This window comes from Lampris incognitus, chromosome 16 (genome assembly GCF_029633865.1).
Source record: "Lampris incognitus isolate fLamInc1 chromosome 16, fLamInc1.hap2, whole genome shotgun sequence".
NCBI classification, from domain to species: Eukaryota; Metazoa; Chordata; class Actinopteri; order Lampriformes; family Lampridae; genus Lampris; species Lampris incognitus.
This window is the reverse complement of record NC_079226.1, coordinates 669,991-685,663: the sequence shown is the minus strand read 5'-3', so window position 1 is coordinate 685,663 and position 15,673 is coordinate 669,991. Positions and strand designations below refer to the sequence as shown.

Genomic DNA, 15,673 nt, shown 5'->3' with positions numbered 1-15,673 from the left:
ACCAGCTGCCGTCTTATCCGCAAAGCCTTGGTCTGATTTCTGCAGCTCATCTTCTATTCGCTCTTCTTTCTGCACTTCGTCTGTTTCAGTCTTACACCCCCCAAATTCTAATTTCAGTAAAACAGAATATAATGCTGCTGACAACTGAAATAAAATATAGTGCTCAGTAAAATAGAATATAATGCTGCTGAGCACTGCAATATAATATAGTGCTCAGTGAAATAGAATATAATGCTGCTGACCACTGCAATATAATATAGTGCTGAGTAAAACAGAATATAATGCTGCTGACCACTGACATAAAATATAGTGCTCAGTAAAATAGAATATAATGCTGCTGAGCACTGCAATATAATATAGTGCTCAGTGAAATAGAATATAATGCTGCTGACCACTGCAATATAATATAGTGCTCAGTGAAACAGAATATAATGCTGCTGACCACTGACATAAAATATAGTGCTCAGTAAAACAGAATATAATGCTGCTGACCACTACAATGCAGTGCTAAGTAAAATATCATATAATGGTGCTGACCACTAAAATAAAATATAGTGCTCAATAAAATAGAATATATTGCTGACCACTAAAATACAGTGCTCAGTAAAATAGAATATAATGCTGCTGACCACTAAAATACAGTGCTCAGTAAAATATCATATAATGGTGCTGAACACTAAAATAAAATATAGTGCTCAATAAGATAGAATATATTGCTGACCACCAAAACACAGTGCATAGTAAAATAGAATATAATGATGCTGACCACTAAAATGCAGTGCTCAGTAAAATAGCATATAATGCTGCTGACCACTCAAATAAAATATAGTGCTCAATAAAATAGAATATATTGCTGACCACTGAAATACAGTGCTCAGTAAAATAGAATATAATGCTGCTGACCACTAAAATACAGTGCTCAGTAAAATATCATATAATGGTGCTGACCACTAAATACAGTGCTCCATAAAATGGCATATAATGCTGCTGACCACTAAAATAAAATATAGTGCTCAATAAAATAGAATATTTTGCTGACCACCAAAACACAGTGCATAGTAAAATAGAATATAATGCTGCTGACCACTAAAATATAGTGCTCAGTAAAATAGAATATAATGCTGCTGACCACTAAAATATAGTGCTCAGCAAAATAGAATATAATGCTGCTGACCACTAAAATATAGTGCTCAGTAAAATAGAATGTAATGCTGCTGACCACTAAAATATAGTGCTCAGCAAAATAGAATATAATGCTGCTGACCACTAAAATATAGTGCTCAGTAAAATAGAATATAATGCTGCTGACCACTAAAATATAGTGCTCAGCAAAATAGAATATAATGCTGCTGACCACTAAAATATAGTGCTCAGTAAAATAGAATATAATGTTGCTGACCACTAAAATACAGTGCTCAGCAAAATAGAATATAATGCTAATGAACACTAAAATACAGTGCTCAATAAAATAGAATATCATGCTGCTGGCCACTAAAATATGGTGCTCAGTAAAATAGAATATAATGGTCCTGACCACTAAAATACAGTGCTCAGCAAAATAGATAATGCTGCTGACAACTAAAATATAGTGCTTAGTAAAATACAATATAATGCTGCTGACCAGTAAAACATAGTGCTTAGTAAAATACAATATAATGCTGCTGACCAGTAAAATATAGTGCTCAGTAAAATATAATATAATGCTGCTGACCAGTAAAATATAGTGCTCAGTAAAATATAATATAATGCTGCTGACCAGTAAAATATAGTGCTCAGTAAAATATAATATAATGCTGCTGACCAGTAAAATATAGTGCTCAGTAAAATACAATATAATGCTGCTGACCAGTAAAATATAGTGCTCAGTAAAATATAATATAATGCTGCTGACCAGTAAAATATAGTGCTTAGTAAAATACAATATAATGCTGCTGACCAGTAAAATATAGTGCTCAGTAAAATATAATATAATGCTGCTGACCAGTTAAAGCATCTTCGTGCCTTGAATGGTGTTCAGTCGGTGCTGGCCAGACACGGAGTGACAACAGTGACACAACTCAAACCAAACGTTACGACGTGAGATGAGCTGAGAAACAGACACATGTAACATGTAACAGACACATGTAACAAGACACATGTAACAGACAAATGTAACACGTAACAGACAAGTGTAACAGACAAATGTAACATGTAACAGACACATGTAACAGACACGTGCGACATGTAACAGACACATGCAACATGTAAGATACACATGTAACATGTAACCGGCACGTGTAACATGTAACAACACATGTAACATACGTAATAGACACATTTAACATGTAACAGACACGTTTAACATGTAACAGATACATGTAACATGTAACACACATGTAACAGCAATTTACTTGGCAAACTAACGCACATAAACGTTCAAAGCGTCGGATTTTTTTACCTTCATCTCACGTACACAACCCCAATTATAAAGAGAATAAAGTGGAAAAAGTACATTTTTAAATGCGAAGTTTGCTAAATGTCCACACTTTGTTATTCTCCACTAGATGGAGCCATTAACCACAAATCATGACCGCTAATGGCCGTGTAGTTTCCGCAAACGTTTGTCATCGTCACGTTTTGTATTAACTACTGATTCTTCATCGTCTCACCAGTACACACATAGCATAGCTAGGTAGCTAACGTGAGGGTTTTAAAGCACATCCACATTAATAACATGAAACCCTGTGTCAGGCCCGAGTCAGGTGAGGTCACCTTCATGTTCTGTACTGAATGAAGTTCTGCAGGGTTCACATGAAGGTCCAGACAGTTGTGTTTATTGGCTGGTGCGGTGAGGAAAGGACTGGATACACAGGAGTCATGTTGATGATGGCAACCCAGAGTGCACACACACACACACACACACACACACACACACACACACACACACACACACACACACACACACGGACACACTCGCATCAATGCACTTTCCACCAGTTAATCAAGGTATAGGAGTAACAGTATTTTGTAGACATCATGGTAAAAGGGAATCAGTTTCCTGCAGAGCCTTCAGCCACGTGGAGCCATTTGCGCTGATCAGACCTGAGAACTTTTTCTCCACCCAGTCCAGTCCAGTCCAGTCCAGGCCGACGTGGGTCATCTGGGTGCAGCCCTTTTCATGACAGGAAGGAAAAGAGTCGCCTGCCCTCCAATGTCTCTATTTTACACCCCAAGGAAACCAGATCTCGCTGTTCAAAGTCTGTCTGCAATGCTCAACGCTCTGCAGGGGAGAGCTGGAACACAACAGAGCTTCTTCTCACGCCTACTTCCTGGCGACATCCTTCTCTGAGCCACTCACCTCCTCCTCATCCCAGATGGCTGCTGCAGCGTGCCATCATTCATATGACACAAAACAAAATGCTGCCCAACATTTTAAACACAAAAAGGCATCAAATCCTTTCAAAAATTGTTCCTCTGCTAACAAATTAGGTTTCTATGGGGGGAAGCAAAAATAAAGAGCGAACATGTCAAAGGTTAAACAGGCACTGACACAATCAGAAGGAAAATAGGAGCACATGTGAGCGCACACAGCAAGATTTTACAGGAACGTTGACCTGGTTGAGCTTCATCTCTATTAAAAATAACCACCAATGGAGGCAAAAAGGAGCTACTACTAAAACCTAGAGTGGAAGAGTAGTGACTGACGCTGAGGAGCTCTGCTTGTGACACAAGTCTCCAGCACAGCTCAACAAATAATGACCTGTAGTTCTGGAGAAAAGCATAAACATTCATATCAATGTGCCCTTACGGATGCTCAATAACCCAACTAAGACAATCACAGAAAGGTGAACCAGTTCACCCCCCCCCCAGTTCACATAGATGGGTTCTTTGAAAGAGGCCAGTTATGTGAACTGGGGGGGAGGGGGGGTCTAAGCGTACATCTGACACCATCTTCCAATGCTGTGACTGCAAACATTCCCCAATCCTCTGTGAATAGTACACATGGCCACTGTAACTCTAGAACATGTCACATGAACTGGTCGTTGGTTTCTGTCGTTATGCCACTGTATTGTTGATAAGGGTGGAGACACCTGCGGTCACTGTATTGTTGATAAGGGTGGAGATACCTGCGGTCACTGTATTGTTGATAAGGGTGGAGATACCTGCAGTCACTGTGTTGTTGATAAGGGTGGAGATACCTGCAGTCACTGTGTTGTTGATAAGGGTGGAGATACCTGCGGTCACTGTATTGCTGATAAGGGTGGAGATACCTGCAGTCACTGTGTTGTTGATAAGGGTGGAGATACCTGCAGTCACTGTGTTGTTGATAAGGGTGGAGATACCTGCAGTCACTGTGTTGTTGATAAGGGTGGAGATACCTGCAGTCACTGTGTTGTTTATAAGGGTGGGGGCACCTGCAGTCACTGTATTGTTTATAAGGGTGGGGACACCTGCAGTCACTGTATTGTTTATAAGGGTGGGGACACCTGCAGTCACTGTATTGTTTATAAGGGTGGGGACACCTGCAGTCACTGTATTGTTTATAAGGGTGGGGACTCCTGCGGTCACTGTGTTGTTTATAAGGGTGGGGACACCTGCGGTCACTGTATTGTTTATAAGGGTGGGGACACCTGCGGTCACTGTGTTGTTTATAAGGGTGGAGATACCTGCAGTCACTGTATTGTTTATAAGGGTGGGGACACCTGCAGTCACTGTATTGTTTATAAGGGTGGGGGCACCTGCAGTCACTGTATTGTTTATAAGGGTGGGGACACCTGCAGTCACTGTATTGTTTATAAGGGTGGGGACACCTGCAGTCACTGTATTGTTTATAAGGGTGGGGACACCTGCAGTCACTGTATTGTTTATAAGGGTGGGGACACCTGCAGTCACTGTATTGTTTATAAGGGTGGGGACACCTGCGGTCACTGTGTTGTTTATAAGGGTGGGGACACCTGCGGTCACTGTGTTGTTTATAAGGGTGGGGACACCTGCGGTCACTGTGTTGTTTATAAGGGTGGGGACACCTGCAGTCACTGTATTGTTTATAAGGGTGGGGGCACCTGCAGTCACTGTATTGGTTATAAGGGTGGGGACACCTGCAGTCACTGTATTGGTTATAAGGGTGGGGACACCTGCAGTCACTGTGTTGTTTATAAGGTTGGGACACCTGCAGTCACTGTATTGTTTATAAGGGTGGGGACACCTGCAGTCACTGTATTGTTTATAAGGGTGGGGACACCTGCAGTCACTGTATTGTTTATAAGGGTGGGGACACCTGCGGTCACTGTGTTGTTTATAAGGGTGGGGACACCTGCGGTCACTGTGTTGTTTATAAGGGTGGGGACACCTGCGGTCACTGTGTTGTTTATAAGGGTGGGGACACCTGCGGTCACTGTGTTGTTTATAAGGGTGGGGACACCTGCAGTCACTGTATTGTTTATAAGGGTGGGGGCACCTGCAGTCACTGTATTGGTTATAAGGGTGGGGACACCTGCAGTCACTGTATTGGTTATAAGGGTGGGGACACCTGCAGTCACTGTGTTGTTTATAAGGTTGGGACACCTGCAGTCACTGTGTTGGTTATAAGGGTGGGGACACCTGCAGTCACTGTATTGGTTATAAGGGTGGGGACACCTGCAGTCACTGTGTTGTTTATAAGGGTGGGGACACCTGCAGTCACTGTGTTGTTTATAAGGGTGGGGACACCTGCAGTCACTGTATTGTTTATAAGGGTGGGGACACCTGCAGTCACTGTATTGGTTATAAGGGTGGGGACACCTGCAGTCACTGTATTGGTTATAAGGGTGGGGACACCTGCGGTCACTGTGTTGTTTATAAGGTTGGGGACACCTGCAGCCGCTGTATTGTTTATAAGGGTGGGGACACCTGCAGTCACTGTGTTGTTTATAAGGTTGGGGACACCTGCAGTCACTGTATTGGTTATAAGGGTGGGGACACCTGCGGTCACTGTGTTGTTTATAAGGGTGGGGACACCTGCGGTCACTGTGTTGTTTATAAGGGTGGGGACACCTGCAGTCACTGTGTTGTTTATAAGGGTGGGGACACCTGCGGTCACTGTGTTGTTTATAAGGGTGGGGACACCTGCAGTCACTGTGTTGTTTATAAGGGTGGGGACACCTGCGGTCACTGTGTTGTTTATAAGGGTGGGGACACCTGCAGTCAGGTGAGGAGGTCACTTAGATGATGATGAAACGTATCTGTCAATAAACGTGTTCAGATGAACTGATTCAGCCTTCTGTGAACATCAACATGGTTTTGTTGAGCTCTGAAATGAAGTGCATCCATTGACGACAGTCTTCAGAAGTGAGTCCTATTGGTCCAGACCTTTCACATGGCTGTTGTGATATCAACATAAAGGGTTGAAGACTGAGGGAACCCCCGTTTCAGAGCTGATGGTGCCAGTAGGAGAAAACACCTAACGGCCTCAAAGTGTTGTCACACGTCTTTAAAAGGAAATCCACACAGCCCCTGCGTGACTGTCTGTGCCATTTTGTGGTATTTTAAGGTGGTGTGGGTGGGGTTTGGGGAAAAGGATCCCAGGGGAAATCTTCTGTGATGAAATCTAAAAGGTTTAAGGTCATCGCGTGACTCCATCTCAAGAGGCTAGAGGCTTCTGGGACTCAGCAGGAGAGGTGGACTCCTAAAGGACAGAACAAACACCATGGTGACAGCAGACTACATGAGAACACAATAGAGTTAAACAGAATAGAACACAGGGAAGACCTGCCCCACTGAGGAGGAAGACTACTTCCATCTGTTGGAGAATGCAATGTTACTAAACTGGGATTTACAGCTATTCAAACAAATTTAACATGAAGAGTTCAAAAATAAAGATACCACACTAGAAGACAGTAAAACAGAACAGGGCACAGTAGAGGCACTGACGGAAAAGGAGTCAGGCACACAATCTGTCAGACAGTCGGCAGACAGGCGGCCAGAGAGACAGACGCAAACTCAGTCAGACAGCCAGAAAATCATTTCTCACCTCCTTCTGCTCTTCAGGGGAATTTGGGGTTGTGACTCCTCCATCTTCTGGTGAAGGAGAAACCTCCATCTTGTCTTCTTCTCCTTCTCCTGCCCCCCCTTCCATCCCATGTTCAGCCTCCCACTCCTGCAGAACTTCATCCAGGTTGAACCGACGTCGGTAATTTGCAAAGAAATTCTTCACCTGGGCCACTGATTTGTTACCAATCACATCCGAGATAGCTTGGAAATCCTGACCGTACTTCCTTATGGCTAACATGATTGGAGCAGAGAACAGGAAAAAGTATATTATTACAGTATATTATTATATATATTATATATAAGTATATTATTGGATTTGTATCCAAGATGGCGGCACGCTGGACGCGGCGGCTACTGCGGCTCCCTGTTCAGTGTTGTGTTTTCTTTGTTATTTATACGTTAGTTTTAAGTGTATTTACAAGTGTAGGTCCTGTGGTCTCCTACAGCCATCAGGAACTTTTTAACCTCAGAACGGATTACTCACTTCCCTCCACCGTCACGGACAACTTCCCCCTCCATATTATCCGCTCACCGGTCTCGCAGTGGAAATGCTGCCCCCTGTCGGCAACGTAAACAAAAGAGGGGGAAACGAGGCGGACTACATGCTAAGCTAAGTAGCGTTCCCTTCAAAGTTTCCCTCCCCAGCATCTTCATGGCTAATGTCCGGTGGTTAGCTAACAAAATGGAGGAGATAAGACTCAGGCTGTCCTCTCAGAAAAGGCTGCAGAACTGCTGCCTGCTGATGTTTACGGAGACTTGGCTCAACAGCAACATAGCGACTCGGCAGTCGAGCTAGCAGGCCGCACAGCCTTCCGTGCCGACAGGACAGCGGACTCCGGCAAGATCCGCGGAGGAGGTTTGAGTATTTATGTCAGTAACTCTTGGTGCAACAATATAAAGATGGTTGAAAGGCATTGCTCTGCTGATCTCCAGCTCCTTATGATTCAGTGAAGGCCTTTTTACCTGCCCAGGGAGCTAACGACCATTACCATCACCGCTGTATACATCCCCCCACATGCTAATGCTAAGGTAGCACTTAAGCAGCTACAATGTGCCATCAGCAGACAACAGACCCAACACCCGGACAATGCCTTTATCATAGGGGGTGACTTTAATCAGGCTAACCTCAAGGCTGTATTGCCCAAATTCCATCAGCATGTCTCCTGCCCCACAAGGGGACAAAACACCCTGGACCATCTCTATACAAACATTAAGGACTCATACAAAGCTACTCCCTGCCCTCATCTGGGGCATTCTGACCACCTCTGCCTGTTCCTGGTCCCAGCCTACAAACCCCTAATAAAACGGGTCAAGCCAGCAGTAAAGACAATCACTGTCTGGCCAGAAGGAGTAGTCTCTGAACTGCAGGACTGTTTTGACAACACAGGCTTGAATATTTTTGCACATTCAGCTGCCCATGGCTCCCATATAGACATTAATGAACAGACATCTGCCATACTAGCCTACATTAACTTTTGCACTGAGAGTGTCACAACAAAAAAAATCAATCTGCGCCTTTCCAAACCAGAAACCCTGGATGACCAGTGAGGTCCGGCAGCTGCTGAATGTCCGGGATACAGCGTTCAAGTCAGGTAACTGTGAGGCCTACAGCGCAGCCAGATCCAACCTCAAAAAGGGCATCAGAACAGCCAAACATAAATATTCCCTACGAATAGAGGACCACTTTCACAATAACTCCGATCCCTGGCGAATGTGGCAAGGCATTCAGTCTATCACAATACTGACCCAGCCACAAAAATCCCCAGCCACACAGAAAACCAGGTGCTCGCTCTATCAGTTGCAGAGGTCAGAGAATCACTGCGCAGAGTGAACACACGGAAGGCTGCCGGACCAGACGGCATACCGGGTTGGGTCCTCCAGGAATGTGCCGACCAGCTGGCTGAGGTCTTCACAACTTTATTTAACCTCTCACTGTCCCAATCTAAAGTCCCGGCATGCTTTAAGACCACCTCTATCATTCCTGTCTCCAAGAAACCAACATCCACATGTCTGAATGACTACCAACCCATAGCACTCACCCCCATTGCCATGAAGTGCTTTGAAAGACTGGTTCTGGCTCACATCAAAAACATTATCCCCCCCACATTCGACCCACATCAGTTCGCCTACCGTCCCAAAAGGTCTACTGAGGATGCCATTGCCACTGCCCTGCACTTTGCTCTGACCCACCTTGAAGTTAACAACACATACATCCGGACGCTGTTTATAGATTACAGCTCTGCCTTCAACACTATCATCCCCGCCAAACTAACCACCAAACTCCTCTCCCTTGGCCTCAGCCCCTCCCTCTCTAACTGGATCCTGGACTTCCTGACCAACAGACCTCAGTCTGTTAGATTAGGTGACCACACCTCCTCCACCCTGAGCCTCCTCCTTTTCTCCCTCTTTACCCACGACTGCCTGCCAACTCACCCTTCAAATGTTGTAGTTAAGTTTGCAGATGACGGGTTTGCGCCCCGGTCTCATCAGATCCAACGATGGCCGGACCCGATGAAGCAGCAATACTTCGCAATGCTGCTGTCTTCGGGTGGGGGTGGAGTCGGCTTGTGTTCGTCACATGAATGCGTCTCGGTGTGTGGGGGAAAAAGCAGTCGTTCGGCCTGGATTCGCCTTGTCACGAAAGTGGCGAGACGTCTCCTTCGAGACTGCCGGCTGGAGAGATGCAGTTGGCGAAAGCATGCAGTACGAGGGTGGGTGTTTGAACTAAAAATAGGGATCTATTGGCCACTAAATTGGGAGAAAAAGGGAAAAATCAGAAATAATTTTTTTTTTAAAAGTTTGCAGATGATACCAGTCATTGGTCGTATCACCAACAATGACGAGACGGCCTACAGGGACGAGATTCAGCACCTCACATCATGGTGTTCGACCAACAATCTTGTCCTCAATGTGCAGAAGATGAAGGAGCTGATTGTGGATTCCCCCATACACCAGTGGGGTGAAAGTGGAGCGTGTTTTCAGCTTTAAATTCCTTGGAGTCCACATCAGCGAGGAACTTTCCTGGACGTTAAACACCCAGGCCCCTGTGTAAAAGGCCCAATAACTACATTTCCTGAGGAGGCTGAGGAGCACCCGTCTATTCCCTAAAATTATCACCAACTTCTACCACTGCACCATAGAGAGCATCCTGACCATCTGCATCTCAGTGTGGTACGGCAACTGCACCTCAGTAGACCAGAAAGCTCTGCAGCGGGTCACCAAGGCGGCCCAGCATATCACCGGTACCCAGCTCCCAGCCATAAAAGACATTTATCACAAACGCTGCCTTCGAAGGGGTCTGAGCATCAGCAGAGATCCCACCCACCCCAACCATGGACTGTTCTCCCCTCTGCGCTCTGGGAGGCGCTACAGGAGCCTCAGAGCCCACACTACCAGGCTCAAAAACAGCTTCTTTCCCCAAGCAATTGCCCACCCGAGCCTGGCCACCCACTGAATGTCTGTAGATATTTTTAAATATTTTGTACTCTTGCTCTTTTTTTACTTATTTTTAGCTTTTGGTCTTCATGTGTGTATATCTTATACTGCGTTTGCTGTGTTTGTCTGTGTCTGTCTTGCACTGTTTGGTGAAGCCACAGCCCTCATTTCATTTTTAACATGTGCCTGCACATTGTTTTTAATGACAATAAATTGAATTGAACTGAACTGAATTGAATCAAAGAATAACTTCTGGAATAAAATTCTGTGGTAAGAGACATTTTAATGAATTCCAGACTATGACTCACTAAGTACTTCTAACCCACTATCTAATGCTAGCTGTCTCCCTCTATCTCTCAGCAGCGCTAGCCGCCTCATCCCCAGCTAGCCATGCCAGAAGACTAGGTCTTTACCTTGTACTGCAAGGAGCCTCAGCAGCGCCAGCCGCCTCGTCCCCACCTAGCCATGCCAGAGGACACGGTCTTTACCTTGTATTGGTAGGAGCCTCAGCAGCGCTAGCTGCCTTGTCCCCAGCTAGCCATGCCAGAGGACACGGTCTTTACCTTGTATTACTAGGAGCCTCAGCAGCGCTAGCTGCCTTGTCCCCAGCTAGCCATGCCAGAGGACTAGGTCTTTACCTTGTACTGCTAGGAGCTGCTCATCTGTAGTCCAGCGGGTGTTAAACTTCTGGTTTACCTGTGAAGAAATTATGTGTAACAAGCTGTTAAGCAGACTGAATGCATAGCTACAACAACTGGCAACATGTCAACAGCTGCTTCCCTGTCGTAACGGCACAGTTTGAGCGGAAGCCATTCCTCTGGTTCCTACTAAAAAGAAATAAAATTTTTAAAAAAATTCAGGTAGACTTTTCCTCCTCCAAGATAACACAATACAGTGAGCAGGCAGAAAATATGGATTAGAGGCCAAGTATTTAAATGTGATTGTCATATTTTTCTTCATATGACAATCTGAAAGTACACTACAGAATCATCATGCTTCTTTACATACGACAGTCAAATTTAATATTACATTTATTCAAATAATAGTTCGATTTAATATTACATTTATTCAAATAATAGTTCGATTTAATATTACATTTATTCAAATAATAGTTAAATTTAATATTGTGGGAGTGTAGGAATGAGGAGACGGATAGGTCGAGTCGAGCCAATTCCGTATACTCGCCACACAAAACAACACCGACACAGCACAATCTCTCGTGGCAACAAGCTAAAAGCTAGGCCGTCGAAAACAGGGCTCCACTTCCTGGGAAACTCTAACAGTGCCTATGTCAGCACTCTGAACGTCTTCCTTAAAGGAGCAGCAGCCCCTGGTGAATCTATCCTCAATTGTGTATCACCACAATATTACATTTATTCAAATAACAGTTTTATTAGATTTATTCAAATAACAAAGTTAAATTTAATATTAGATTTATTCAAATAATGCTTAAATTTAATATTAGATTTATTCAAATAACAAAGCTAAATTAAATATTAGATTTATTCAAATAATAGTTAAATTTAATATTAGATTTATTCAAATAACAAAGCTAAATTTAATATTAGATTTATTCAAATAATAGTTAAATATAATATTAGATTTATTCAAATAACAAAGTTAAATTTAACATATTTATTCAAATAATAGTTAAATTTAATATTGTGGCAGGATGAGGAAAAACACAGGAGACGAAGGCGAGTTTGAACTCTATTCCTCAGCTCCAAAACCAAACTGAAACAGGAACAACCCTGCACCAGAGAGCCCGGGAACGTAAACCACGCCCCCAACGTAAACCACGCCCCCAGCTCACAGCCCTGCTGGGTGAGAGGCATAGCTCCTAGTGTCCGCCACACAGCCCCCCGATCACCAGAAGGGACTCCTGGAAAGAAAATCAGTGTCTCACTGGAGGCTTAAGCACCCTGATATAACGGCTGCGCCGTCCCTCAGCCGAAACAGTAGGTGAAACACAGTCCAAAGCCGGCTGAGAAGCAGAACGCTGAACCCGTGAAGACACTGCCGGGGTCCTGGAAGGAGGACGACCCCGACGGGGAACCTGGGCCGGAAACACAACTTCGCCTGCCACCCTGTGCGCCGGTTTAAGCCTATCAAGCGTGACACGCTCCCTACGCCCACCCATATCTAGCACAAAACCCTTAGGACCCGTCTCAAGAACCCGAAATGGGCCATCATATGGGGGTTGGAGGAGCGAGCGGTGAGCATCATGCCGTACAAAAACAAAACGAGCCGACATGAGCTCCGCAGGCACGAACGACCGCGGAAAGCAGTGGTGAACGGGGCCTGGAACCCGAGTGCTGTCGGACAAAAAAGGATAAACGGCCGGACGGGGTCGAGGAGCGGAACTCCCAGGCAAAAATTCCCCAGGGACGCGGAGCGGCTGACCGAGCACCAGCTCAGTGGGCGAAGCGTCGAGGTCCTCCTTAGGAGCCGAACGCAACCCGAGCATAACCCAAGGTAAACGATCCACCCAGTTACCATCCGAGAGCACAGCGCTGCCTTGAGCGACCGGTGAAAACGTTCACACAACCCGTTAGCCTGAGGGGGATACGCGGTAGTGTGGTGTACCTGCACACCCAAGGATCGCGCAAGTGCCGACCAGAGCTCTGACACGAACTGGGGGCCCCTGTCTGAGGTGATATCTGACGGAGAGCCGAAACGGGCGACCCAGGAGGAAAGAAACGCGCGTGTAACATCCGAGGATGTTGTGGAGGACGGAGGGACAGCCTCTGGCCACCTGGTGGTCCGATCTACCATTGTGAGCAGGTGCGTAAAAACCCTGTGAAGAAGGTAGAGGGCCCACCAGGTCCACATGCACGTGGTCGAAAAGTCTGGCCGGGATCGGAAACGGTTCGAGGGGCAACTTAGTGTGCTGGTGGACCTTAGCGCGCTGGCACGCTACACATGCAGCTGCCCACCCCTTGACGTCCTTGCGGAGGCCAGGCCAGACGAACTTGGAACCGACCAACTTCACCGACGCCCGAACTCCAGGGTGCGAGAGGGAGTGAATCGATTCGAAAACTCGACGGCGCCAGGCCACTGGAACAACGGGGCGAGGACGGCCGGTGGAGACATCGCAGAGGAGGGGAGGACTGCCTTCCTGCATCACAGCATCCTCTAGCTTGAGGCCGGTACGCGTTGACCTAAGGGCAAGGACGTCCGGGTCGCTGGGCTAGTTAGCAGCCATAGCGGAGAAATCCACACCGAGGTGCACAGGACACACAAGCACACGCGACAGACAATCAGCAACAGGGTTGGACTTCCCGCCCACATGCTGAATGTCCGTTGTGAACTCAGAGATGGCCGCCAGGTTGCGCTGCTGGCGAGCAGACCATGGCTCAGTCACCTTGGACATGGCGAAAGTCAGCGGTTTATGATCCACATAAGCCGTGAAGGAGCGACCCTCCAGCAGGAAGCGGAAATGACGGGTTGCAAGGTGCAGTGCCAGCAACTCCCGGTCAAAAACGCTGCACTTGCGCTCGCAATCTCGCAGTTTGCGGCAAAAAATGCGAGTGGCTGCCACGCATTCGCCACGTGCTGTTCAACCACAGCCCCCACGGCTATGTCAGACGCGTCGGTTGTTAAAGCTATGGACGCCGTGGGTGTGGGATGGGCGAGGAGGGCAGCGTTAGCCAGGGCGCACTTAGCTCCGTCAAAGGCCTGGGCCTGTTCGGGAGTCCAGTCTACAGGGTCGTTAGCCTTCTTAAGCCGCAGGGCTTCGTAAAGTGGCTGAAGGAGGTGGGCAGCTCGAGGGAGGAAAGGGTTATAGAAATTCACCATTCCCAAGAATTCCTGCAATGCCTTAACAGAGACTGGGCGGGGAAATTCCGCCACCGCTTGCACCTTAGAAGACAACAGGACCGCGCCTTGCGGCGAAATGCGGTGACCCAAGAAGTCAATCACCGGCAGTCCAAACTGACACTTGGCCGGGTTGACTATCAGGCCGTGTTTGTCCAGACGACGGAAAACCTGTTTCAGGTGCGCCAGGTGCTCTTCAGCTGACCGACTGGCCACTAATATGTCGTCGAGATAAACGAACACGAAAGCAAGGTCCCGCAACACCGAGTCCATCAGTCTCTGAAAGGTTTGCGCTGCCCCCTTCAAGCCAAAAGGCGCATGCGCATGAACTCAAAAAGCCCAAACGGGGTGATCACTGCGGTCTTGGCCACGTCCTCTGCGCGCACGGGAACCTGATGATAGCCGCGCACCAGGTCCACCTTAGAGAAGATAGTGGCACCTGCCAGGCGTATGGAAAAGTCCTGTATGTGTGGGATGGGATAGCGGTCATTGGCGGTGACGTTGTTCAGGCGGCGAAAGTCGCCGCAAGGCCGCCGCGACCCATCCGCCTTGGGCACCATGTGAAGCGGCGAGGCCCACGGGCTGTTGGAACGCCTCACTATACCCAGACGCTCCATGATGGCGAACTCCTCCTTAGCTGGAGCCCATTTTACCGCGTCGAGGCGCCGCGCGCGCGCCAAAACTGGCGGTCCCAGAGTGGGAATGAAATGTTGTACCCCGTGTTTAGTAACCGCGGTGGAAAAGGCAGGTGGAGTCACCGATGGAGAATCCGCCAGCAAACGCTGAAAAACATCCCCTGATGCTAAAAAGTTAGCGTGTGGTAACGGCCCGGCTCCCCCTGTCTCGCACGGAACAGTGGCGAAAGACACAGCATCAATTAAACGGCGGTTTGTAACATCAACCAGCGGACCATTAGCACACAGAACATCCGCGCCGATAATAGGAACAGTAATGGCGGCCACTACAAAGTCCCACTCAAAATGGCGCCCGTGGAAGCAAACAGTCACCAACCTTGTGCCAAATGTCGCAATGGACGAACCGTTAGCTGCACTCAACTGTGGGCCGCCGCCTTCGGCTGACATGTCTGTGCTAGCAGGAGGGACAATACATTCTCACTCCCTAGGCGTCTGCACGCCTTCCCTCACCACATCCATAAACCTCCTCTTTGGCCTTCCTCTTTTCCTCTTTTTTTGGTTTGCTTTGTCTCCAAACATTTATTCAAATAACATAGTTAAATTTGATATTAGATTTATTCAAATAATAGCTAAGTTTAGTATTAGATTTACTAAACTAATATAGTTAAATTTAATATTAGCTTAAAATGATATAGTTAAATATTAGATTTATCCAAATAATAATTACATTTAATATTAGAGTAAAATAACATAGTTAAATTTAATATTAGATTTGTTAA

At 46.5% G+C, this 15,673-nt stretch overlaps 1 protein-coding gene across 1 annotated transcript in view; it reads right to left on the bottom strand.

Annotated features, from left to right (window-relative positions):
• Positions 1-6,153: 6,153 nt before the first annotated feature.
• rcor1 (REST corepressor 1) overlaps positions 6,154-15,673 on the bottom strand; it is a 93,698-nt gene continuing 84,178 nt past the window's right edge. The window contains exons 11-13 of the mRNA XM_056295591.1: positions 11,082-11,139; positions 6,989-7,239; positions 6,154-6,643 (exon numbers count right to left, since the gene is read on the bottom strand). Of these exons, the coding sequence (XP_056151566.1) occupies positions 6,599-6,643; positions 6,989-7,239; positions 11,082-11,139 (354 nt within the window). The 3' untranslated portion in view covers positions 6,154-6,598. The remainder of the gene's footprint in view (positions 6,644-6,988; positions 7,240-11,081; positions 11,140-15,673) is intronic.